The 25,657-nt window shown below is 38.3% G+C and overlaps 1 protein-coding gene across 3 annotated transcripts in view; it reads left to right on the forward strand.

Moving 5' to 3' along the window:
• The window catches only part of IWS1 (interacts with SUPT6H, CTD assembly factor 1), a 42,780-nt gene that overhangs the window by 12,542 nt on the left and 4,581 nt on the right, over nt 1-25,657 (forward strand). For all 3 annotated transcript variants that reach the window (XM_027590396.2, XM_027590394.2, XM_027590395.2), the window contains exons 3-13: nt 6,984-8,133; nt 9,324-9,513; nt 10,050-10,107; nt 15,324-15,421; nt 16,206-16,356; nt 16,849-16,931; nt 18,035-18,164; nt 19,209-19,326; nt 21,026-21,137; nt 22,374-22,430; nt 25,165-25,276. In XM_027590396.2, coding sequence (XP_027446197.1) covers nt 6,984-8,133; nt 9,324-9,513; nt 10,050-10,107; nt 15,324-15,421; nt 16,206-16,356; nt 16,849-16,931; nt 18,035-18,164; nt 19,209-19,326; nt 21,026-21,137; nt 22,374-22,430; nt 25,165-25,276 — 2,259 coding nt within the window. The remainder of the gene's footprint in view (nt 1-6,983; nt 8,134-9,323; nt 9,514-10,049; nt 10,108-15,323; nt 15,422-16,205; nt 16,357-16,848; nt 16,932-18,034; nt 18,165-19,208; nt 19,327-21,025; nt 21,138-22,373; nt 22,431-25,164; nt 25,277-25,657) is intronic.

Below are 25,657 nucleotides of genomic sequence, written 5' to 3' on the forward strand. Positions count from 1 at the left end.
CACTGTTTACAGCCGGTTTCCACTTCGATGCCTGGGAACTCTGCTGCACTCAGGCACCCCTGGTCTTCCTGTGACCCCAAGGATCCTGAGACCACACTGTCCCACCTAGGATTCCAACCCTGTTCACCACCTGAGCGCCTTTCAGGCAGGGAAGTCCCTCACCAGCGTAGACTTATAAAAGTTCTGATTTTATGCTCCCCTGCTACATCACTTTCCAGTGGCCAGCTTACAGCGGCCCCCCCCCCTCGCCCCCACGGTTTATCTTCCCATATGTCCCCTAGGATTCACTTTTCTGCACCTCCTACCTTGCAGAAAGTGGTAGCTTTTCTATTTGTAGAGTTGCAGCTATTAGATCTCTGGTTGAGTTCACAGGTGTTTAGAATGATTTGATAGCTATCTAGCTGAATTCCTGGGACCAGATGAAACTAAGTTCTCCTACTCTTCCACCATCTTGGACTAGTTCTCTTTCACCTCTTTGGTTAAGTTTATTCCTAGGTATTTTATTCTTTTTGATGTATTATTAATGAGATTATTTTCTTTTTTTTTTAAAGATTTTATTTATTTGACAGACACTGTGAGAGAGGGAACACAAGCAGTGGGAGTGGGAGAGGGAGAAGCAGGCTTCCCATGGAACAGGGAGCCCTATGCAGGGCTGGATCCCAGGACCCTGGGATCATGACCTGAGCTGAAGCCACTTAATGACTGAGCCACCCAGGCGCCCCTCTTATTTTCTTTTTTTTGAGGTTTTGTTGTTAGTGTATAAAAATGCAACAGATTTTTGTATATTGATTTTGTGTCCTGAAACTATTGAATCCATTCTAACAGTTTTTGGTGGTCTTCTATATATAACATGACATCTGCAAATAATGACAGTTTTGCTTCTTCCCCTGTGATTTGGATGCCTCTATTTCTTTTTCTTGCCTAATTGCTGCAGCTAGGACTGCCACCACTGTGTTGAATAAAAGTGTTGAGAATGTTGTCTTTTTCCTGATCTTAAAGGAAAAACCTTTAGCTCTCCCCATTGACTATGATGTCATCTGTGGACTTGTCATATATGGCTTTTATTATGTTGAGATACGTTCCCTCTTTACCAGTTTGTTGAGAGGTGTTTTATCATAAGTGGATGTTGGATTGTGTCAAATGCTTTTTCTGCATCTATTGAGATGGTGATTTTTAGCCTTCATTTTGTTAATGTGATATAATGCGTTGATTGATTTGTTGAGCTATCCTTGCATCACTGGAATAAATACCATATAGTCATGGTGTACTGTTACATTTGGTTTACTAATTTTTTAAAAAATATTTATTTATTTGACAGAGAGAGACACAGTGAGAGAGGGAACACAAGCAGGGGGAGTGGGAGAGGGAGAAGCAGGCTTCCCCCGGAGCTGGGAGCCCGATGTGGGGCTTGATCCCAGGACCCTGGGATCATGACCTGAGCCGAAGGCAGACGCCTAACGACAGCCACCCAGGCACCCCGGTTTACTAATGTTTTGTTGAGGATTTTTTCACTTGTGTTCGTCAGAGATAATTGGCCAGTAATTTTCTTTTCTTGTAGTATCTTTGTCTGGTTTTGTTATTAGGGTAATGATGGATTCATAAAATGAGTTTGGAAGTGTTCCCTCAGCTTCCTCTTCTACTTTTTAGAAGGATTGGCATTAATTCTTCTTTAAATATTTGATAGAATTCAACTGTGACTTATTAACATCTTTTTGACTAGGTTCCTAAAAGGGATATAAACATCAGTGGGATTTTCATCAGATGTATTTGTTGTTTATAGAGCATGTTGAAAACTCAGAATCTTCACATATCTTTTGTGGTCAGGCAGATAGTGAAAAGGGGAAAGCTTTTAAAAAAATATTTTTCAATAGTTATCACCAAAACCATACATTTTTAATAAAGCAGTTTGAATACAAATGTGATCTGGTTATAACTAGTTGCCAGTTCTAATTTTTGTTTCACTTGAATATTTTCTTGGACAGCATGAAATTAGCTTTGTGGTTTATGGTTTTTGTTTCATGGAAAATATATTGAAGGAAATATGTATTTTAAAATCCAGAAGCCTGTAGATTTCATCTGTGTAGAAGGTAGAAGAGGGTCTCACACAAGAAAATAGTATGTGGGACCATTGACATAGAGGTTGTTTGGAAATGGAGCCTGGCTTCTCATTGTTTTCTAATGGTAGGCAAAGCAGAGTGGGCCTACATCCATCTACTGTTGAAGTTGGGGACAGTCCCATTAGCCCAGCCTCCTTTTGAATTGCAGTCTGCTCTTGTTTGGATCTTTCCACAAAGAGTTTGTCCTAATATAAGGGAAGCATTCCTATGGAGACTACATTAGAGCAACTAGAGTATTCTTTGGCACTGCTGTCCTTGTTTACCCTATTTCTTGCCAGTTCTTTTGGTTCCATCTACACTTTCTTTTCTTTGTGTTAGGTCTCAGGCTTTGCCATTGAGTCTACCAAATTGAGGAGAAAATGTTATTTTGTGTTGGTTCTTTGCCGTTAAGCATTGTCTTACGGGGTTTTGTTTCATTTTGGTGAATTTAAGTGTCTTCTGTATACTAAAGGTAAAAGATACATTTTTTTAAAAATGGTCTCTGATCTTAAGGTCAGTGTATTATAAAGATAATTGTGTAAATATCACCTTTTGGGGCGCCTAGGTGGCTCAGGTCATGATCCCAGGGTCCTGGGATCGAGCCCTGCATTGGGCTCCCTGCTCAGCGGAGAGCCTGCTTCTTCCTCTCCCTCTGCCGGCTGCTCCCCCTGCTTGTGCTCTCTCTCTATCTCTCTGTCAAATAAATAAATAAAATTAAAAAAAAAAAAACATCACCTTTCAGTGAGGTAGAGGTACAGGATGCTATGGGGGTATGAAGGAGTGGTGAACCAGCTCAGCCTTTTCAGATGATGTGTTTGAGCTGAGTCTTAAAGGGTTAATGTTTTGCAATTAATTAATAATAAGATATTTTGTTACGAATGGCTAATAGCATTTATTGAGTGTTCACAGGCACTGTGCTAACTACTTTTCATACATTTGATCCTCAAAACATCCCTCTAAGGTATTGATACTGTCCCTAACTCCATGAGATTGAGAACACTGAGGCTTAGAGAAATAAGAAAATTTTCCTAGATGACAATAGAAGGTGGCTGAGCTAGGGTTTGGACCCCAGATCTTTCCAATTGTAGAGTCTGTGTTGTTAACTGTTAACGTTATGTTGTACACAATCCATTCTGTCTAGAGAGGAAAATGGAAGAGAGGCCTCAGGAAGAGGCCATTTTTGCCCAGTTTTGAGGTATGAAAATGACAAGATGGGGGAAAGATATTCGAGGCAAAAGGAACAGCATTTGTAAAGGTATGGAGGTAATGAAGTAGTAGTTCCATGTGTCTGCAGTAGAATTTTAATGTGTGGTTAGAGTCACTTGGATTAGATGTCAAAATGTAGATTCTGTGACCTCTTCTTCAAACTTACTGGATTTATATCTGGAGCTTTTTCATCAGTAGCTCCCCAAATGATTCTAATGCAGATAGAATCATTTGGGAAGTTTGGGAACTGCTGGTGCAGTGCACAGGGTTGATACTGGAGAGAGGGCAGAAATGAGTCTGGAGAGGTAGTAGGCAGGAGTAGGAGTTTGCTTCATCATTATGAACTCTTAAGCTTTGTGTGCAATTTGCATTTTCTACTACTCATCAGGAGTGCTTTTATTTTTGACTATCTGATTTAAGGTCAACCAGCTTTTGACAAAGGATGCTTGTATAATAGCTTCGTTTTATTATGTGTATGCTTGCTGTAAAATTGGGAGTTTCTCAAAGTCCACTCCAGGAGCTACACCGGATAAACAGCATTATGTATAATAGCATTATGTAATTTTGTTGCTGGATTTCTTAGATTCTTTCATATGCTAGTAAAAATGATACGTATTGATAACTTCCAAGATGAGGTTTTCAAATACATCTTCTGGAACTAAGGTCCAGTGAAACATGTTTTTGAAAATCTGTAGAAATGTCTTCATGGCATTTAACTGTGTGACTTGGCATTGAATGTGTTACCAATTTATAATGGTAGGTTAGTATGCAAGTTCAACAGTTTTGTTTGACTCTTCTAATGGATAAGGAAGAAACAAGTATCCTGAGTTTGGTTCTTTACAAGGATTTCTATTTGACATTTATACACTTTGAAATTTACAAATTAATATTTGCTTTATGTCAGTTTTATTATTTACTTTGTAACTCTTAAATGTTAATCATCTCTGAGTGCGTGTATTGTGGCCCTGGTCCATATGGAGTGTGGTTTCTGTTTGTATGCTGAGCCAAACAACCAGATCATTCCTTAATGGGTAACCAGTATTTATTTGTATCTACAATGTGAACGATTATAAGAGGGAGGTGTGAGGCATTATAGACATTTTTAAAGATTCTAAAAAACCTCAGAGTGGTCAGTTTCTTTGACAGTTAACAATTAGGGAATTTTTAAAATTAAGAACATGGCATTTAAATGGCAGTTCCTACAATTGATTTGTTATACTCATATCTGAGTTTTTAAAAACTGTATTTTGGGTTTTTTAAGTTTGCAGTTTAAACTAATTGTTGAAACCAGCCTAAAAATTTTGAATATTCTGATAACTTTTAAGTGTAACTGTATGACTTCTGATATACTCTTTTCCTGAATCCTGTGATGTCACGGCCTAAGTGCATTCTTCAACTTGAGTCTGTTGACTAGCACTTTCTTAGTGTGCTTAGCAGTGATTTCTTACCTTTTTGTCTTAACCATATCACACATAATGAATAGATACCCAGTTTTTATGAAATTCCTCAAAAATTGATGAGAATTTCCTAAGTTTCACAATCCTGACCATATGTAATGTCTTTGTCATGGTTGCTTGTTTTATTTACTTATTTATTTTTAAAGATTTATTTATTTATTTGAGAGAGAGAGCAAGAGGGGGGAGGGAGAAGAAGGAGAGTCCCCGCTGAGTGGGAGCTCGACAAGGGGCTGGATCCCCAGGACCCTGGGATCATGACCTGAGCCTAAGGCAGACGCTTAACCTCCTGAGCCACCCAGGCGCACCATGGTTGCTTGTTTTAGAGTGTATACACCATGTGTCTGGAAATCCAGGGTAGAATATAGCAGATAAGTTTTGGGATGACTGTCTAGTTCATGATATCTCTCCCTCTCTGGCAGTGGCTCCCAGTGCTCTGTCCATGCTCTGGTTGTATAACCCAGTGAATACTGAGTCACGACATCTGATACTGCTCTGGCCAGTTAGATCACCTGTCTTGGGAGTTTAAAATTTAGATCCTAGACACAGAAATTTAGCATGGTTAGAGTGAGTCATGGTATTGATATTGCTCTAGTAGAAAGGTCCTTGAGTTCCTTTTTCTAAACTCTGAGCTGCCTTGGTTCCTACCCTTTCTGAGTCTTTAGTCATTCATTCCACTTTGATTCTGGGAATATTGTTCTTTTTTCTGAAGATAGCCAGAGATGGTTTCTGTTGTTTGCAGTAAAAGTAAATTGAGCCACACACGAACATGCTGTTAGAATTATGTTATGGGTGTGTCATGGACAGCATTCCAAAAACCAGTTACAATTTTCCCTTTTGCCTCCTGCTTTAGTTCCTCTTCTGGTGCCTGTATGTCCCACCTTCCCTCCTCAATAATTTTGTTAATTTTTTTTAACTCTTTTATTCCAAACTAGTTGCAAATACCTGTTGTCTACACACCTTTTATAGCTCAGTCTCATATAGATCACTTCCTTTAGGCTTTCAAAATAACATGCATACTTTCATGATAGTGCATATTAGTTTATGTTGTTAATGATACATTTGTCTGGCTCATTAGAAAGCAGCTTCTTAGGATCAGGCATTGAGACATGTTCATCCTTAACTCCCAGCACTTGCACATAGCTTGTTGAGTTAATTATTCCTCACTTTAAAGTATAGTCGGCCCTTGAACAATGTGGGTTTGAACTGCACAGGCCTACTTATATGTGGATTTTTTTTCCAATAAATACAGTACAGTACTGTAAATGTATTTTCTGTATAATGTATTTTCTGTATACAGAAAATACATTTCTTAATAGCATTCTTCTCTAGCTTTATTGTAAGAATATAGTATATAATACATATAACATACAAAATATGTGTTAGTTGACACGTTATGTTATTGGTAAGGCTTCCAGTCAGCAGGAGGCTGACTGTAGTCAGTTTTTGGGAAGTCAGTAGTTATACATGATTTTCAACTGTGTGGGGGGGGCGGTCAGTGCCCCTAAAGATTCTCCCCTCCCATGTTGTTGAAGGGTCAACTAATTTCCCTCAAACTTAAACTTTTGTCCCAGGGTTATTAGATGTATGACTGAGACTGCTCTAAGCCTCAGTTTTGTTATCATGAAAAGTACTGTTATGAGGAGTAAATGAACTAACAGGAGAGAGCCTAACGGCATTGGGCTCTTAATAGGTACTTAGTACATGTGAGCTATCCCTCTCCTTGTTTGTTTAGATTTGCCTGGGAGAATGTGTCCCGTATATCATTTGGCCTTACAGTTTCATAGTTCTTTTCCTTAAAATAATTTTAACTTTATAAAACCCAAGAATGTTTCTTTTAAAAAGAACTTGGGCACCTCTTTGCTTGTATTTCTTTGAAAAATATATTTAGGAGCTAGAATTATATGAGAACATTAGAGTTTTGTTTTTGTTTTTGAGTGCAGCTCTTCAAGATACAAGTCTCCTATATAATAATCTGGGGATATACTTTACAGATTTGTTTTGGTGAAGATTGGTTATCTTTTCCCATTTTGGAATCCAAACCATGTTAGCCGTTTTACAGGTAGATGATCTTTTTTAAAGTGGCATGTTTCCATATAAGTATAAAACAACAATTTTATATTGAAGTGTGCATATTCCTACATTTTAAAAAATTGTTGAGAAATTTTAACATTTCACTACCAAAAATTTTTGCACTTTCCTAATTTTTTCACCCTTGATTTTTCAGAATGAACCTAGTGATCGAGAGGATGGCCTCAACAAAAGGCACCATGTGACAGATTCTGAGAATGATGACCCCTCAAATCTTAATGCCAGTGACTCTGAAAGTGAGGAGCTTCAAAGGCAGAAGGACAGTGACTCTGAATCTGAAGAGCACGCAGAGCCCCCTCCAAGTGATTCTGAAAATGAGGACACTAATCAGCATGGGAGTGACTCTGAGAGTGAGGAGACCAGGAAGTTACCTGCCAGTGACTCTGAAAATGAGGAACTTCTTAATGGGCATGCAAGTGACTCAGAAAATGAAGACGTTAGAAAGCATCCTGCCAGTGATTCAGAAATGGAAGAGCTCCCCAAAAGTCCTGCCAGTGACTCTGAAACAGAGGATGCTCTAAAACCTCAGATCAGTGACTCTGAAAGTGAGGAACCTCCACGGCACCAAGCCAGTGATTCTGAAAACGAGGAGCTTCCCAAACCTCGAATTAGTGATTCTGAAAGTGAGGAGCTTCCTAAGCCTCGGGTCAGTGACTCGGAAAGTGAGGAGCCTCAGAGGACTCAGGCCAGTGACTCTGAAAATGAAGAGCTTCCCAAACCCCGTATCAGTGACTCAGAAAGTGAGGACCCGCCAAGGCACCAAGCCAGTGACTCAGAAAATGAGGAGCTTCCCAAACCCCGTATCAGTGACTCAGAAAGTGAGGGTCCCCCAAGGCATCAAGCCAGTGACTCAGAAAATGAGGAGCTTCCCAAACCCCGGATTAGCGATTCAGAAAGTGAGGACCCCCCAAGGAACCAGGCCAGTGATTCAGAAAATGAGGAGCTTCCCAAGCCCCGAGTCAGTGACTCTGAGAGTGAGGAGCCTCAGAAGGGACCTGCCAGTGATTCTGAAACTGAGGATGCCTCCAGACACAAACAGAAGCCAGAGTCAGATGATGACAGTGATGGGGAGAATAAGGGAGAGGATACAGAAATGCAAAATGACTCCTTTCATCCAGATAGCCATGTAGACAGAAAAAGGATCCAGAGTTCTGACAGCGAGGAAGAAGAACCCAAAAGGCCAAAAATTGACAGTGATGAAGATGAAGAAAAGGTGGGGGAGGAGGAGAAAGTAGCGAAGCGAAAAGCTGCTGTACTTTCTGACAGTGAAGATGAAGAGAAAGCATGTAAGGAATTGTTTTGGACTGTTTATGCATAGTTTTAATTATTGTCTCAGCTTGTAACTGAAGCAGTGTTTCTGAAATGTTAAATCTATATTCTCTCATTCAACTTATCTTCTAAAATATTACCAGGACACTAGTTCTGCTTGGTTTTCAGTGGCTGATCTTAGTATTAAATTTGCTTTGAGTTGTTCTAGGAGTATTAAGATCTGACTAGTTCAAAATAGTAAACTAAATGGAGTTTCAATGGGAATATGAAAGGTTTAGTTTTTTTGTGGGGGAAGGGTAATATTTCAAAGAAATATGTTTACATGAAAACCCAGCTGTATCCAGAGTTAGCTGCAGGTGTGACAGTCAGTGCACTAGTTTCCATCTAGATAGTGACTACGTTCCCAAGTCTTTTTGGGTACCTGTCTTTTGTGAAACATGGTTGAATACCCAAATACGAGGAAATTTGTGAGGGGGACTGTATTTAGAGACTTTCTGTCTCTGTAGCATGTTCTAGTCTTTGTTACCTGGGACCCTGTTTTCATGGATAATAATTTTTACTTGATTAGTTTTTAATGAAACTTCCTTGGTAGGGTGGGGAGACCTATTCCCTTATAACCTGACAGTTGTTACAGAAGAAGGAAAAAGACCATCACACATGTGCCATCCGGTTTACTAAGGGAGATAAGAAATTCCAAACTGACCAGCAATGATGGGGGAATATGGGGATTCCACAAAAGTGTATCTAAGCCTTTTCAGTTCTGCTAATACTCGGCAGAATAGAAGGGACTCTAATTCTGTACATCAGTGTAGTCTTATTTTTGCCATTCCACCAAAGGAGAGGTAGCTATTGGTGTCCATTTTTAATATGATTTTGTTCTTCAATTTCCAGTCACTTTTTCCTAAACAATAACAATTATAAGATGACTCTGAACCTTTTAGTTATTATTTTTTTAATAAGTTTTTATTTAAGTCATCTCTATACCCAGTGTGGGCTCAAACTCACGACCTGGAGATCAAGAGTCACATGCTCTGATTGAGACAGCCAGGTGCCCCTGGTTATTTGTTTATTTTTTAATTATTCTAAGCTGTGTGTTAGGAGCCCTTTGATTTTTGCCGAGTATTGCCATTTTAAAGCACCTGTTCCTCTTAGTAATACCATGACCATGATGAATAAGATTAATGATATTTTCCACCTTTTTTGACAGCAAAGAAGAGTCGTGTTGTCTCTGATGCAGATGACTCTGACAGTGATGTTATATCAGACAAATCAGGCAAAAGAGAGAAGACTCTAGCATCTGACAGTGAAGAAGAAGTAGGGAAAGAAGAGTTGTCTGATAAGAAAAATGAAGAGAAGGATCTGTTTGGGAGTGATAGTGAGTCGGGGAATGAAGAAGAGTAAGTGACAGTATAACATGAGTTTTCAAGGGTTCATATGAGGTGGTAGAGAGGGGTTTGTCTTTTAAGTTTTTTAAACTTGTATTAAAATTTCGTAATGAGAGGTAATACCTGCCTAATTGCATGATTTTGGGGGATTCAGGAATCCTGAACTATTGCTGCACACTATAACATAGATGAATCTCAGCAGTATTAAGTGAAAGAAGCGAAGAGGACGTGTCTGATTCTACTGATGTGAAGTTCAGGAGTAGGCAGAATTAATCTGCAGTGATGGAAATCAGAATGGTGGTTGGCTCTAGGATGCTCCTGTAGGGGACTGCCTAGAAAGGGCCACAACTGAACTCTCTGGGGAGATCAAATTGTCCTATATTTTGATTAGGGTAATGGTTACATGAATGTGTACTTTTCTCAAAACCCACTGAAATGGATGCTTAAGATCTGCACATTTTACTATACATAAATTGTACCTTGTTAGAAAAAGATTTTATAGTTCCTGTGCAAATGAGAAGAAAGCAAATGATTTCCTTCTCTTCTAGAAATCTTATTGCAGACATATTTGGAGAATCTGGCGATGAAGAGGAAGAAGAATTTACAGTAAGTATAAGGGAGATATTTCCTCTTTGACTGTGCTTTTTTGTTTCTGTGGCAGTGGTTCCCAAATAGGTAATTCCAATAAGTAGAAATAAACAATTATAATGTATTCAGTAGAAAAATCTAGAACAGAGGATTCAGAAAATGAAATAAAAGTGTATACAAAGGCATAAAAGGCAAAATTGAATTAATTGGGGGGACATACTAAGAAATGATGAAAGGTACATTATAATGCTAAAGGGAAAGATTCACAATACTTATGAAACTTGGAATTCTAGCAATGGCAGGCTAGGTAATTTGGACCAACCCTTCTGCTAACGACAACTAGAAAAGCCAGACAAAAGGTTTAAAAATCTCATCAGCAGAGGAACAAGGTAGCAAAGAATGACTAAGCCAAACCCCAGCAACAGACAGATATCTAAAGAGGTAAGCTCAGCATTTAGAACTGCTTTTTCTGGAATGTTTGCCTGTTTAGGCTGAGAGGCTGGTCATATTTTTGACAGCCTCAGGGCTCAAGAGACAAAATTTGAAGGTCAGAGCTTTAGGAGACCCTGAAAACCTCATGCTCTGAATTAGGACTCCTTGGATTAAGGATGTGGAAGTGATAATAGTCTTTGCTCAGATTTTAGGCCAGTTTTGAGTCTTCTAACAACCCAGAGAACCTCAGTCCCAGAGATTCGATCACAGTGTCTCTTTACTCATTGGCTAGTGCTCTCAGGCACCTGGTGTATGCAAACAAATCCCTTTAGGACAAAGGTTATCACAGGCCTCAGATTGTAATGAGAGGTAATACCTGCCTAATTGCATGATTTTGGGGGATTGTATTGTATCTGTATCAGATACACAGTGTGGTACACAATCATAGGTAACATTAAAAAGAAACAATAGTGACAACAGATAATAGAAACAGACCTAAAGGTTCTAGATTCAGTAATTTTAGATATTTCCTTAAAAAACAAAAAAACTTTAAGGGAGATGAAAGATGAGAAATTTTGTCAGAGCAAACAATTTTTTTTTTTTAATTTAAAAAAAATTTTAAGATTTTATTTTTAAGTAATCTCTGTACCCAGCATGGGGCTTGAACTCACAACCCTGAGATCAGGAGTTGCATGGTCTACCAACTGAGCCAGGCAGGTGCCCCAGAGCAGACAATTTTTTAAAAAGGTAGATTTGGAAGAGAACCAATTAGAAATTCTGGAACTGTAAAATTACAGTAACAAATTAAAAATTTGGTGGGTGAGTTTAACAACAGATTAGATTTATTCAAAAAGAAAATGAGTGAACTGGAAGATAGGTTAGAAGGAGCTATTTAGAATGAAGAATTGAAGTATGTAAAAATAAAATGTAAATTATACATGAGAAGGTTTAACACAGTGAATTGGAATCTCAGGAGAGGGAAAAATACATGCAGCAGAAGCATTTAAAGAAATGATATGTAAAGCGAGAGTTTCTAGAAGTTGTACAAATTATAAGCAGGATAAATGCAATGATACAGTGAAAATCTATACCTAAATACATCATAGTAAATTTGCAAGAAGCCAGAGAAGACAGGGAAATCTTAAAAGTAGCCACGGGGGGGAAATACTACATTCAGAGAGGCAAAATCAGATTAACAGCTGACTTCTTAATAGAAACCATAGAATCCAGTAACTGCGAACTTAGTGTTCTGTTACATTCAGCAAAAATACTTGTCAGGAATGAAGATTTCCTCCTAATTCATGTTACCAGTATACCAGTTGATAGAGATAGTCTTAAAGGCAGAAAGAAAATCTCAGGTAGAAAATCAGGGATTTAGGAAGAAGAAAGCAACAAAAGTAATGTGGGTAAGTCTAAATGAGTATTGATGCTACAAAAAAAAAGTCATGTCTGGTGTGGATTGAAATACGTATAGAGTTAAAACATGACAGTAGTAACAAATTGGGAGTATACATGGTCTTTGCAAATGTGTGTGAAAGGACATTAGTAGGCTTTGCATTGTAATCTCTAAAGTGGCCACTGAAAAGACAATGGGAATATGTAGCCTGCAACTAGTAGAGGGGAAAAACAAAATAATAAAAGCTATTAATCCAAAAAAAGGGGGGGGGGGGTTGGTGCCTGAGTGGCTCAGTCGTTAAGCGTCTGCCTTCAGCTCAGGTCATGATCCGAAGGTCCTGGGATCAAGCCCTGTGTTGGGCTCCCTGTTCAGTGGGAAGCCTGCTTCTCCCTCTCACTCTCCCCCCCCTTTGTGTTCCCTCTCCCGCTGTCTCTCTCTGTCAAATAAATACAATCTTTAAAAAATAAATAAAAGCTATCAGTCCAAAAGAAGGCAAGAGAAAAAGAAAGAGGTATAGAACAGGGAATAATTAGAAAGTAGTATATGGTAAGATAGCAGATTTAAGCTTTGATAATATCTCAGATTACATTAAATTGAAATGTATCAAGTGCTCTAATTAAAGGACAAAGATGGTCAGATTGGATTTTAAAATGTAACTGTTTACTCATTTCATGATTCTTCTGAAAGAAGATAAAGAAAAGGTGGAAATAAAAGGATGGAAAAAGATACTGTGTGTGAACACTAATCAAAAAACTGGCACAGCTATATGAATATGAGACTTTGAGGCAGAAAAACATTTGAGATAAAGAGGGTCACTTAAGGGGTGCTTGGGTGGCACAGTTGGTTAAGCGTCCGACTCTTGGTTTCGGCTCAGGTTATGATCTCACAATCATGAGATTGCGCCCCCCCCCCCCCCCCCCCCCGGCTCCGTGCTCAGCGCAGAGTCTGCTTGAGATTCTCTCTCGCGCAAATAAATAAATATTTTTAAAAAAGGGTCACTTTATATTGATAAAAAGGTTTTAGAATTGTATGTATATACTAATATGGCGGAAATACATATATACAAACAAAAATTGACAGAACTGCAAAGAGAAATAGACAAATCTATTATCTGAGTGGAAGGTAACCAATAGAACAAGCAGACCAAAAAGCCACAGAAGTCTCTTTTTATGTAATCTGGAAACAAAATGCAAATAAGAATACAAAAGAAAAGATTGGGGATTATAAAAGTTAAAATTATTTTCTGTTCTTTGGCTTTCCTTTTCACTTAACTTGTGATGAACAAAAGTTTTTAATTTTACTATGTATCAACTTTATCCACCTTTTCCTTTATGGTGAAACTTTCTGAATTCCCACAAATTTTTGCTTATTCCTAAGGTCATAAAGATACTCTCTTGAATGATCCTCTAGAAGCTTGTTTCATATTTAGTTGTACAATCCCCCTGTAATGGGTATGTATGAGATAGAAGTTCAAGGGGTTCCTCGTTGGCTCAGTTGGTGGAGCATGCAGCTCTTCATCTTGGGACTGTAAGTTGGAGCCCCACGTTGGGTATATAGAGTTATTTAAAATTAAAATGTTTAAAAAAAATATTTCCCCCATTTGGAATATCCAGTTCACCCAGGTCATCCTTTACTGCTCCTCTCTAGTGCCATCTTTGAAGTGTCTATGTAATTTCCAGTCTGTTTTGGCAGTTTCTTGTCTGTTCTTTTAGTCTCTTTATCCTTGCAGTATTAATACAGAACTGTGGATATTTGGTGGTTTATGTCCTCTAAACTTGTTATTCCTCAAGATTGCCTTGGCTTTCTTTTTTCGCATTCCCATATAAATTTTAAACCAAGCTTTTGCAAAAATTACAAAGTATAAACATTTTCTGAATGCAGAGCAGTGAAATTAGAAATTCATTACAAAATCAAAATATCCTCGTCACCCAGAAATTTAAGACTTCCTTGTCAGACAGTTCTTGCATTGAAAAAGAAATAGTACTTTAATTACTAAGGAGAGTGAAACTAGATGAATTTAGATTCTGATTCAAGATGGTAGAAAAATAAAGTGAACCTAAGGAAAATAGGAGTAATAGGAATAACTCATTCAGCAAATATTTGGGAGCCTGTATGCCAGAGATTGTTTGGACATTGCCCTCATGGAGTTCATACTCAGTTCAGCAGCATTTTTACAAGAATAAAATGTGTTTTTCTAGAGTGTTAACATCAGCTTGATTAAAGGTTTAGTTCAGTGAGAAAAACGACATACTAGGTGAACTATTGGAATGATCTAAGTACAATATGGAGAAGCTATAAAGAAAAGACCATTTTTTTTTAAAGATTTTATTTATTTATTTGGCAGAGAGAGACACAGCGAGAGAGGGAACACAAGCAGGGGGAGTGGGAGAGGGAGAAGCAGGCTTCCCGTGGAGCAGAGAGCCTGATGTGGGACTCGATCCCAGGACTCTGGGATCATGACCCGAGCCGAAGGCAGATGCTTAATGACTGAGCCACCCAGGCATCCCAAGAGTGACCATTTTAATTACATAAAAATAAAAAATTATGCAGAAAACATTAAACAAAATGAAACTGTACATATGTGAGGACTGTGCAGTCCCTGTCACTTACAAAGGGCTAATTTTCCAGAGTTTTAAAGAGACTTTCCATACCAATAAGACAAAGATCCAACAGGAAAATGGACATAGGGTATTGGGAGTTCCATAGAGAAAGAATTAAAAATGACCTTTAAACATGAACAAAATACCCACCCTTACTCTTAAGAGAATATAAAGAAAAATGCCTTTTAGTTTTCAGTCCAGAGATTGGCAAATATCAATGTTTGATAACCTGTAGTAGTGAGAAGTTGGAGAAACAGGTGTACTTATGCTTTGCTGGAGAGAGAGTTAATTAGTATAACCTCTATGAAAAGTTTAGTAAATATTTCACAAAATTTCAAATATGTATACCTAAGTGTCAGTAGCGAAATATACAAACAAATTATGGTTGCAGTCCTAGTGTGAAATAGTCTAAAGCCTTAAAGTGAATGAGGATTCTTTATGCCAATATAAATTGATCTCCATATTCTGTTGTTAAATGTGGAAAGTGCAGACCAGTATATACTGTACCCAGTGTATAGAGTATGCTGCCATTTGTATAATAAAAGGGGAAAAGAAATACATATGTGTACAATTATGTGTGTAAATGTAGGCTATTTCTGGAAGGAGACATAAGAAAACTAGTAACACTAGCGGCCTGGTGGGAGGGAGCTTTTTTGCTGTATACCTTTTGATACCTATTTAATTTTTGTTCTTTGTGAATGTATTACTTTAAAAATGCAAAAAAAAAAAAAAATTAAGAGCAGTTAATACCGAAGAAAATCTGTAAGGAAGTTGTGATAACTCTGGCAAATTTACCTGGCCTGTAGGGTTTTAACCAAGAAGATTTAGAAGAAGAAAAAAGTGAAACACAGGTAAAAGAAGCAGAAGATTCAGATTCTGATGATAACATAAAGAGAGGAAAACAGTGAGTTTGCTTTATTTTTTAAAAAGGAATTTGTTAAAAACAGGGTTGTTGGAGGGGAGGGGGTGGAGGGATAGGGTAACTGGGTGACGGGCATTAAGGAGGGCATGTGATGTAATGAGCACTGGTGTTATATAAGACTGATGAATCACAACTCTACTTCTGAAACTAATATATGTTAATTGAATTTAAATTAAAAAATTTTAAAGATCATAAAAAAAAGAGTTTGTTAAAGAGTACTTTAAAGTAAAGGTAGAAACTATCAAACTTTGTTTTTTCTTATTTTGGTTCCTTACTAAGTGTAGCAAAGACTGTTCCACTTTTTTCCCTTCTACTTCTCGATAGTACAGTATAGTATTTTCTGTCTGAAAATATATTCACTCTTACTCTTTTTCTTTCATTTGCCCTGTGCTCAGCTTCTTAATTTGTGGGGTTCTATGGTGTTACCCTCACTGAGTAAGCTCTTCTTGAGTTACTGAAAAATAAAATAAAAATACATTTTTTGAGAGAAAAGCTGACTTTGGGGTCCCAGGGACAATGAGGCAGAGTTCTAACTACAAGATATTACTTGACTGAATTTCACATACTTTTGTTGAGATGGTTGGAATCTGTGTTCAGAGAAGTCTGATATCTGCAAAGGTGCCAAGTTGTAAGTATTTGCACTTTGGAAGAAAGTAGCATTTCGTGGAGGTAGAATTAAGAAAGCGGGTGGTTCTTAACTGTGACAAAAGGAAATATGTATTTAAAAGGGAATTTGTATTTCACTTGATTTTGTGTTGCTGCTTAGTATGGACTTTCTGTCGGATTTTGAGATGATGCTGCAGCGGAAAAAGAGCATGAGTGGCAAGCGCAGGCGTAACCGTGATGGTGGTACTTTTATTAGTGACGCTGACGATGTAGTGAGTGCCATGATTGTCAAGATGAATGAGGCTGCTGAGGTGAGACGGGTCACTGGTTGCTTCCTCTTTTCTTTCCTTACTTACTTGTGTGGCCTTTCAAAGGAAGGGAAAGGAAAAGTATCTGGAGACATAGCTGAAATAAGACTGGTCATGGGTGTTTAATTGTGGAAATGTATGTGATAGTATATTAGTTTGTTTTCTGTCTTGGTAGAATTTGACATTTTCTATAATTAAAATAGGAAAAAGCACGCAAGTAAATATTGAAACTCTTCTTTAGTAATAACTAAATTAATAGTTGTTACTCTAAATTAGTAATTTTTTTAAGCTAATCTAATAGTTTTGTGGGTTTGATTAACAGACATAGAATTTGGGGTTCTACAAAAAGTTCATTTTTTAGTTATCCTTTCTTGTAGAAAAAATTGTTACTCAGAGACACTGCTGCTTTATTTTAAAGTTTACAATTATAGTGGTACAATTCATTATTAACAATAAGTATTGCTTTTTTTAAAAAATCTTTTTCTTCCTGGATAGGAAGACAGACAGTTGAACAATCAAAAAAAGCCAGCACTGAAAAAATTAACATTATTACCTACTGTGGTCATGCACCTTAAGAAGTAAGTATTCTGTTTCCTTGAAAAAGTTTTTTCCTTTTAATGGAATAATATTCAAACTATGTACCGGTGTTCCAGAGATGTCATGTAATGACTGCTGTCTGTCAATTCACAGAAAAATAATAGAATTTCCTAAATTATGTTACTTCCTCACAAATTTTTCTTTTTATTAAATTAAATTAATTTTTTTTTTTTAAGAGGTGGGTGGGGGCAGAGGGAGAGAGAATCTTAAGCAGGCTCCATGCCCAGCTTGGAGCCTGATGCAGGGCTTGATCTCACAACCCTGAGATTATGACCTGAGCTGAAATCAAGAGTTGGTGCTTAACCAACTGAGCCACCCAGGTGCCCCCTCACAAATTTTTCTTAAACTTTGATGCCTGTTACAAACAGAGCAGAACAAATAGCAAACTGACACTAAGGAAAGAAAAGCATGTAAACCACTACTTTTGTTCTTTATCGACTCTCTTATTTTAAGTTTGGTAAAATTGCACCTCTTTTCCTAGTGTGATTGAGCACCAGAGCAAATTCTGGGGGGACTACTTGAAGCATGTATTGTAGGAGGCTTATATGACCAGTTTTATCATGAAGTATGTCACTGGTCTTCTGGGTTAAGGACCTTTTTTGATAGATCTTGATACTAGCCTCTTTCATTGGTTTACTCATATTCCTGAGCAACTGATTTCTCTTGAACCTAACCAAGTTAGGTGTCCTGCAAAGAATAGCACAATTCTGGGTTCTCTATCACCTAAGCCAGTTTGAGACTCTCTATTCTGAGAGATTAAAGATAACTTTTTTTAGTTGTAATAATTGGAGCTCTTTATTCTTACTGTCTATACCATTCATATCAGCATTAACCTATCTTGTATAATTCAAGTTTTTAACAAATGATCTTTGCCTGTCAAATCTGTTTTTTTTTTTTTAAGTAGGAACTAAATTTTATATTGCTTTTGAAACATGAATAGGTACTCAGTAAATAATGTATATGAGTAACTTGAGAAGCAGTTTTTGGAAATACCACTAAATAGATAAGAAAATCCAGAGGAAGCTATGGTAGAACCAAGGTTCATAGACTTGACTTTTTTTTTTTTTTTTTTAATTAACTATAGGCAGGACCTTAAAGAAACATTTATCGACAGTGGTGTGATGTCTGCCATCAAAGAATGGCTCTCCCCTCTACCGGATAGGAGTTTGCCAGCATTAAAGATTCGAGAGGAGCTGTTGAAGATTCTGCAAGAGGTTAGAGACAAATAATATGAGTATATGTTCTTCATTAATTATCTGATGTGGTTTGTATTGTCACAGCCTCTGTGTCACCATGTACGTACACATTCTCTCTGCCATAGTCTGCCAGAAGAGGGGTTTCATTCGGTATGTCTATTAGAAACATACCAAATAAAATGAGCATAAAAAGGAAGGCCTTATAAAATTTCATGTAACTATAGTATTGAAGGAAAAAGATCTTGGAGTTGCTATTATTTGAGATGAAGCATACAGCAGTGGACATGTTTTAGGGAGGCACTTCAAGTAGAAAAGGCACCAACTTCAGATTCAGATAAACTTGATTGTGAATCTTTTTTTTTTTTTATTCATGAGAGAGAGAGACAGAAGCAGAGGGAGAAGCAGGCTTCCTGCTGAGGAGGGAGCCCAATGTGGGACTGAATCCTAGGACCCTGGGATCATGACCTGAGCTGAAGGCAGACGCTTAACCATCTGAGCCACCCAGGCGCCCTTGATTGTGAATCTTGAGCTGGGCCACCTTTATGTGGCTGTGACACCTTGGGCAGGCTACTTAACTTCTGAAGGAATTCCCAAGGAACTTCCTATGTGCTAGGTATTCATACATGTATTGCTTCATTTATTCCTCACAACAAACCTGCAAGGTAGGTGTATTGTTTTCATTCTACAGATGAGGAAATGAAGACTGAGAGGAGTTAAATGACTTGTCCAAGGTCACATACCTAGCAGATGGTTATGCTTGGGTTCAGACTTAGGTCTGTTTGATTCAGAGGCCTGTACTGATGCTTGCATTAAACTACTAACCTCTGAATATGGTTAGTTTACACTTTCCACATTGTTAAGTTTTACTTTGACTCGGTGTAATACTGAACTCTCAACTCTTGGTGTGAACACAGAGTATCTTTGTGTTCAGTGTCTGCAGATCCTGAAAATGGAATTTTCATTATTGTGAAAGAACCAGGTGTTGGAGGTTCTCTAGAATAGATTGGCAGGACTCCCAGCTTTTGAGTGATTAATGTGTATGTATGTGTTTGTGTTCCCCAGCTACCTAGTGTGAGCCAGGAGACCCTGAAGCATAGTGGGATTGGACGAGCAGTGATGTATCTCTATAAACACCCCAAGGAATCAAGGTCCAACAAGGATATGGCAGGGAAATTAATCAGTATGTACATTTTGCTTTTTGTTTGTTGTGTTTGTGTATATCAGAAGGACATGTATGTATAAAAACAAACTATTATTTTTACCAGTATTCATTTAAAATGAGTTCATGAAGTAGAATAGAATTTTTTTTTGGCAATTTCTTGTGGGTACCAGCTTTTTTAGCCTTAGACTTAAAATGTTCCTCAGCATATTTAAGTATGCTATCAGTATTAAGGATAGCAAGTGAAAAGTTTTCTAATCCTGGATCAAGAGCATGTATAGAGAGGGGGTTAGTGTACAGGCCATAGAGTCAGTCATACCTGGGTTCGAATCCTGAATTCACCATCTACCTTACTGAGTATCTTTAGGCAAGTGATTTAAGCTCTAAGCCTTGGTTTCCTCCTCTGTAAAATAATGATATGTTCACTTTGAATTATAAAGATTAAATGAGAGGATATATGTAAAGCACAGGACCTAGCACATAGTAAGACCTCAAGAAATGTTAGCCATTAGTGCTATTGTTGTGACTTTTATAGTGGTCTCCAAAGTGTTTTGCATGTTCTTATTTAATGATAACCGAGAAATCCAGGAGTCTAACTGGAATTAATTTAATCAATTACTGTATCATTTATGAAATCCTTTAGTTTTAAGAATGAAAACTGTGTGTTTTCGTCATTCTTCTTAATTCTTCCTGTGCTCCATGTTGCAAAGGAATTTTTTAAACCTCAAGAGTATATCAAAAAATACTCCTATATGTGAATACAGTAATTATTTTTCTACTGATTTTTGAGATTATCAAAATTTTTTAGAGAAATTTATTTTTTTTATGAGCCAGAGAAGTATTACGTTTTTGATCTTGTTAATCTGCAGTGCGCTATTATATGATGAACTTCTAATGCTTTTATGCAGTGGTTCTCAACTCTCATTTTGCCCTAATCTGAGAGAGGCAGAATATTCCCACTAATACCCATGACTTACTGTAAACAGTAATTCTGAATCTAATAGTGGGGTCGGTAGGCTATATATGTAAAGATACATAAACTCCCTGAGACTCCCTGCTTCCTTATTTGATAACACCTAATATTCTGTCTGTGAAGGTTCTTGCTTGTTTTGATGGTGTATTAAATGCAGCAGTACGCTACATTATGTTTGAGAACAAAAACATCGGTTGTCACCCATGGACTTTTACTGACTAAACAGTGGGCATGTTGTACTTTGGTTCATGGTCACATCACTGTAGCAGCTTTCTTAGACTTAATGAAATCTGGACTCTGTGCTGCACTGTTAAAATGCAATTCTTGAAGATTTAGACCATTTGACAAGAAATAAGTGAGCTTGTTTTTGGTTAGAATGGGAAGCTAGAAGAAGTTGAAGATGTTCTGTTTTCAGTAGAGTAAATTTACAAATTAGGCTGTCTATGAAATATCAACACAGCTAGCTGTTGACTGTCAGAGTGAGTCAGATACTACTTTCTTTAAACCTCTGTAGTGGAGGCTTAAATGACTTTATGACACTGAATTTTCTGAATCAGCTGAAGATGGTTATGATACTGGTATTACATGCTGTGTTTACCCTAAAATGGTCCTGAAATAATGGTATCTTTAGGGAAAGTATATTCTAAATGCCTGGAATATTACATCACACTAGGGTGTGATGATTTCAGTAAATGGTAACAGAAATGCTACTTTCTAGTCTAAACAATTGATTTTTCCTTGTTACAGATGAATGGTCTCGGCCTATATTTGGTCTTACCTCAAACTACAAAGGTATGACAAGAGAAGAAAGAGAGCAGAGAGATCTAGAACAAATGCCTCAACGACGGAGAATGAACAGGTATGAGGAGTAAATACTGTCCTCATAATCAGTTGTTTTGTAAATAAGGTCATTAAGAGTCCTGCAAAGTGGGGCGCCTGGGTGGCTCAGTCGTTAAGCGTCTGCCTTCGGCTCAGGTCATGGTCCCAGGGTCCTGGGATCAAGCCCCACATTGGGCTCCCTGCTAGGCGGGAGGCCTGCTTCTCCCTCTCCCACTCCCCATACTTGTGTTCCCTCTCTCGCTGTGTCTCTCTCTGTCAAATACATAAATAAAATCTTAAAAAAAAAAAAATCCTGCAACGTGATAGGGTTTTGTCTTTTCTCACAGCTTGATATGTCTGTGTATTCATACCCTTTTAGTTTAAATGCAGTACTGTACAGTGAAAGCCCACACTCCCTTCTTTTTTGGTTCGATCTGGTGGATTGTGGCCTCTGCCACAGTTTCAGAGGTTGCTTGTGTTGTTCCAGCCAGTTGCAAGAAAAACTTCTCAGGCCCATTTTCAGATTCTTATGTTGCTGGTTGTTTGTATCAGCAACTGGATACAGTTGCATCCAGGATGGCAGAGTTATAAGTTAGAAAAATGGCAGTTACTGCTCACCCATGATGAAACCTGGTATGCAAACAGTCATTAAAAGAAGTCATACTTTCTCACTGATATGAGGAATTCTTAATTTTAGGAAACAAACTGAGTGTTGCTGGAGTGGTGGGGGGTGGGAGGGATGGGGTGGCTGGGTGATAGACATTGGGGAGGTTATGTGCTATGGTGAGCGCTGTGAATTGTGCAAGACTGATGAATCACAGATCTGTACTTCTGAAACAAATAATGCAACATATGTTAAGAAAAAAAGAAAAAGAAGAAGATAGCAGGAGGGGAAGAGTGAAAGGGAGTAAGTTGGAGGGGGAGACGAACCATGAGAGATGATGGACTCTGAAAAACAAAGTGAGGGTTCTAGAGGGGAGGAGGTGGGGGGATGGGTTAGCCTGGTGATGGGTATTAAAGAGGGCACGTTCTGCGTGGAGCACTGGGTGTTATGCACAAACAATGAATCATGGAACACTACATCAAGAACAAATGATGTAATGTATGGTGATTAACATAACAATAAAAATTAAAAAAAAAAAGAAGTCATACTTTTACAAGATTTGAAGTAATTTTCCCAGATCCAGTGTAAAGGACCTAATTGTGGTCCAAGTTTGATATTTTGCTTCGCTGTTTTTTTTTTTTCTTAGTTAAAAATTGATTACTCTTTTCACAGCACCGGCGGTCAGACACCCCGAAGAGACCTGGAAAAGGTGCTAACAGGAGAAGAGAAGTAAGATTTTTTTATTAATTGTTGTTCTTAGACTTCAAATAGAAAATCTTCTGCTTGCTGCTTTAAGAAAAATGGCAAATGAAACAATGTTATGTTTACGTTGGTGGGGGATGGTTTTCAGTTTAACATTTATTGAATATCCACAAATATGGTGGTGCTCTGGAGGATATAAGATTTAGAAATAGTTCCTTCAGTAAAGATTGAGGTAGTGGAAGATGAGTTTGAGAGTATAGATGTGGGCTAGATTTTGAATGGCCTTAAATCAAGGTGAGGAATTGTCACTTCTCTTTGTGATTCCGCAGAAATGTGAAGTTCCAGATTGGATTTGGAATGCTGGTGCTGGTGGCATCCTGGTGTAGGGTGGGTTAGAGTGCAGAGGAGCTGAAGGTAGTGAAACCGAGGTGGTAATGGGGAAGCGGAAGGTTAGGAGACTTAACAGGAGCAAAATTGCCAAGAGTTGGTGACTCCGTGGGCGAGGAGTTTGGCTAACGTTGAAGACACCAATCAGAATTTTACCCCAAGTAACCAAGACAGTGGTATTACCATTTGCTCAGGTGGAGAGGAAGAGTAGATTTTTAGGACATAGGTGCATTCTGCTTTGGGCATTAGTAAATGTGAGATGCCTAATGAAATAGTCCTATAAATATCATGGGTCTAAAACTTGAATTTGGGGATAGAGACATAATAGATTTGATAGTTATTTCCACAGAAACGATTGTGGAATCGAGAAAGTATAGAGTAAGAAATAAAGCACACCACTGGGTGTAACCAGTGAAGGTAAGTGAGTGGCTATTGTCCTGCGTGTTGGAGGAGACCGTAGAGAATGAGGCCATGCTGGAGAGGGGCAGTGGCAAAGGGCATGGGCCATTGCAGAGGCTACAGAGGAGTTTGTGCAGTGAGTGTTGGCAGTCAGGCAGCACCCAGATTGCAAGAGAGAGAGGGAGAGGAGCTAGAGGGCGCCAGTGTTGTTCGTTTACAGATAGGTTTGATGATGGGACAGGTGGCAGCTTTAGGGGAGAATACGTTATGAGAATTTTCTTTGGCTAGCCACTTAATTTGTTCATGTATTTGAAGCTTATAGAAACTTGATATTAAGAATAGATTAAACTCAGGTACCTGGGTGGCTCAACCAGTTAAGCATCTGACTAGATTTTGGCTCAGGTCATGATCTCAGGGTTGTGAGATCGGGCTCTGCACTGGGGGTGGAGCCTGCTTAAGATTCCCCCCTCCCCCTCTCCACAGCCCCTCGCTCTCTGTCACGCTCTCTCTCTCTTAAAAAAAGATTGGACTTTGTACAAGGGAATAGAAATTATTTAGAATTTTTTATCCTTCTCTCCCACTCCAACCTTCCCCCACACAGACACACATATACCCACTCTTCATTTACTGGTAGGGTGAATAGTTACCTAAAGGTTGATTGATTGGAATACCCAGACATTTACAAATAGGCTTTACTTTTAAAGGATGCTAGTCTTAATTTAGTCTCAAATTTGTACATAAAAGTAACTGTATGTCACACCATCAAATGCTGGCAAGGATGTTGAGAAACCAGCTCATTCATACCTTGCTGTAAGTAAAATGATACAGCTACTCTGGAAAACAGTTTGGCAGTTGCAAAGTTAAACATGCAACCACCATATGACCCAGCACTTGCACTCCTGGGCATTTTTCCCAGAGAAATGAACACTTATGTTTGTGCAAAAAGCCTATATATGAGTGTACAGCTTTATTCATAATAGTCCAGAACTGGAAACAACCTAGATGTCCTTCAGCAGGTGAATAGTCAAACTATGATTGGTACCATAGAGTACTGCTCAGCAATTAAAAGGAACAAAGTATTGATAGATGTAACAATTTGGATGGATCTTCATTGGCATTATGTTTAGTGGATAAAGCCAGTTTCTAAAGATTATGTAGTGTATTCCATTTATATAACATTTTGAAATGCTAAAATTACAGAAACGAAGAACAGAATTCGTAGTCACCAGGTGTTAGGGGCTGGCAGATGGGGTAGGAGGGTGGATGTGTTTTTATAAAAGGGCAATAGGAAGGACCCTTGTGGTGAATACACAAACCTGCACATGTGATAAAATTGCATAGAACTAATAAACACAGAAACACAAATGAATGCAGGTAAAACTGGGGAAATATAAATAAAAACCGATGGACTTATATCAACGTCAATATTCTAGTTCTTGTAGGATAGTTTTGCATCTTTGACCATTGGGAGAGACACTGGATCTCTCTGTATTATTTCTTAAAACTACGTGTGAATCTGTGATTATCTCAGCTTTTAAAAAGAAGCAAAAATTATTGTATTAGTTGCATATGCAACACCACAAAAACTACTTTATGGGCATAGTCAGTTTTGGGGGATCATTTTGGCTACCAGATCTTTCACCTCACAAGTGAGCCCGTGAGGGACTCCACTAGGCCAGAGAAATTGGAATTTGGGGTTCTCTTGTAGGAACCAGCCTTGGAAAGGTGAGAGGCTTGATTATATCTGAAGCTGAGGAGAGGCTAAAAGGACTCCTGAAAATGCAGAGGAAGTTGGCTTTGGGAGGGAGGTTGAAGAATTTTTAGAGTAATATGAGTGATGGCGAAGTCAGCTACAGCAAGAGGGTGGATTGGGTAACCTGGGGAAGCAGAGGAAGTTTGAAATACCTGGGCAGCTGAATCAGCTGACCCAGCTGTGGTTGGCTTCATAATAGCATGCTCTTCTTCCCATTCTCAGGGCTCTCAGACCTGGAGATCCTGGATTCTGTGCCCGTGCGAGGGTCCCCATGCCCTCAAACAAGGACTACGTTGTCAGACCTAAGTGGAATGTGGAAATGGAGTCATCCAGGGTAAGCAAGCAGGGAAATAGCGAGGTGGATCTCAAGTGCAAGTTACTATTTTGTCTTTTACTTCATGTGTAATAACTCATAACAGCTCTTGAGGTTTATCTGATTTAAAGAGAGCTGTTTTCTGGTCTCTTAGCTAGCCAGATCAGTCATTGCTTGTGAGCTTTACTTCAGACTTAAAGCAACATTATCAATCCCTTTATTTCAACTGAATCTTGAAGCCTAGAGTGTTCTCATGCAGTCATTTTTTAGAACCATGAGAAACAGAACTCCCTGCTTCTTCGATCTACCCCTCCCTTTCTCTTCAACTGTTTTAAGTAATTCTGTTGTGAAATATTTAGGGTAAACACTTCCTCTGTCATCATTGTAAATACTCCGTGATCT

This window comes from Zalophus californianus, chromosome 3 (assembly GCF_009762305.2).
Source record: "Zalophus californianus isolate mZalCal1 chromosome 3, mZalCal1.pri.v2, whole genome shotgun sequence".
Classification (NCBI taxonomy): Eukaryota; Metazoa; Chordata; class Mammalia; order Carnivora; family Otariidae; genus Zalophus; species Zalophus californianus.